Raw genomic sequence first — 790 nt, 5'->3', positions numbered from 1 at the left:
CTACACGATTTGCAGTTGGTTGACTCCAAGGATGCGGAACCACATATGCGGTTGGAGCCCTTAACCTCCACGTGGTTCAAGGGTCAGCTGTAATTAAATACTAGCGTGTTTGGCCCAGTTGTCCGAGGACGAGAGCAGCATGAAGCTGCGTGAAGGAGGTGGGCCTGCGTCTGTGAAGCGTTCTGGTGGACGAAGGGCAGAGGGTGGGGTCCGTGGCCTGAGCAGGAGCCGGAGAGGGGTCTCCCGTGAGGCTGGCCACGTCCCCTCACTGGGAGGGGACAGTGAAGCAGTGTGGAAAGGTGATTCTCTGCGGGTCAGAACATCCCCCAAACCCTGGGCGCAGGAAACGGGGCAGAGGCCACCTCTGCAGAGCCGCTGACCGAAGTGCGCATGGGAAGGAGGCAGTCACGGGATGCAGGTAAAACCAGGTAGTCAGTTCCAGTGCGGTGCTCCTTAGACAGATTAGGTATCTGATTAGGTATCTAATCTTAGGTAGATTCTAATACCGAGCATTCTCTGGTCTGTGTTATAAGAAATCTCATTGCCTTCTCCGAAGACGGCTCTGATCCCTACGTCCGCCTGTATTTGTTACCAGACAAGAGGAGGTCAGGAAGGAGAAAAACACACGTGTCAAAGAAAACGCTGAACCCCGTGTTTGATCAGAGGTACGCGTCCACTCAGTGGGGTAGACAGTTGTGTTCACCACTCAAGGAAGGCCTGGTGGTGCCTTGGAATGACGGAGGCATTTACACCAGTGAGAGCATGAGTGAAAAACGCCTCCCGAAGAGCG

At 54.7% G+C, this 790-nt stretch overlaps 1 protein-coding gene across 1 annotated transcript in view; it reads left to right on the top strand.

Moving 5' to 3' along the window:
• Nucleotides 1–790, top strand: part of ESYT2 (extended synaptotagmin 2) — an 86862-nt gene that overhangs the window by 84420 nt on the left and 1652 nt on the right. The window contains exon 20 of the mRNA XM_007463993.1: nt 534–665. Coding sequence (XP_007464055.1) covers nt 534–665 — 132 coding nt within the window. The remainder of the gene's footprint in view (nt 1–533; nt 666–790) is intronic.

Source organism: Lipotes vexillifer, unplaced genomic scaffold (assembly GCF_000442215.2).
Source record: "Lipotes vexillifer unplaced genomic scaffold, Lipotes_vexillifer_v1.1 scaffold2094, whole genome shotgun sequence".
Taxonomy (NCBI): Eukaryota; Metazoa; Chordata; class Mammalia; order Artiodactyla; family Lipotidae; genus Lipotes; species Lipotes vexillifer.
Note: the sequence above shows the minus strand (reverse complement) of the source record. Positions and strands in the feature narration are given on the sequence as shown.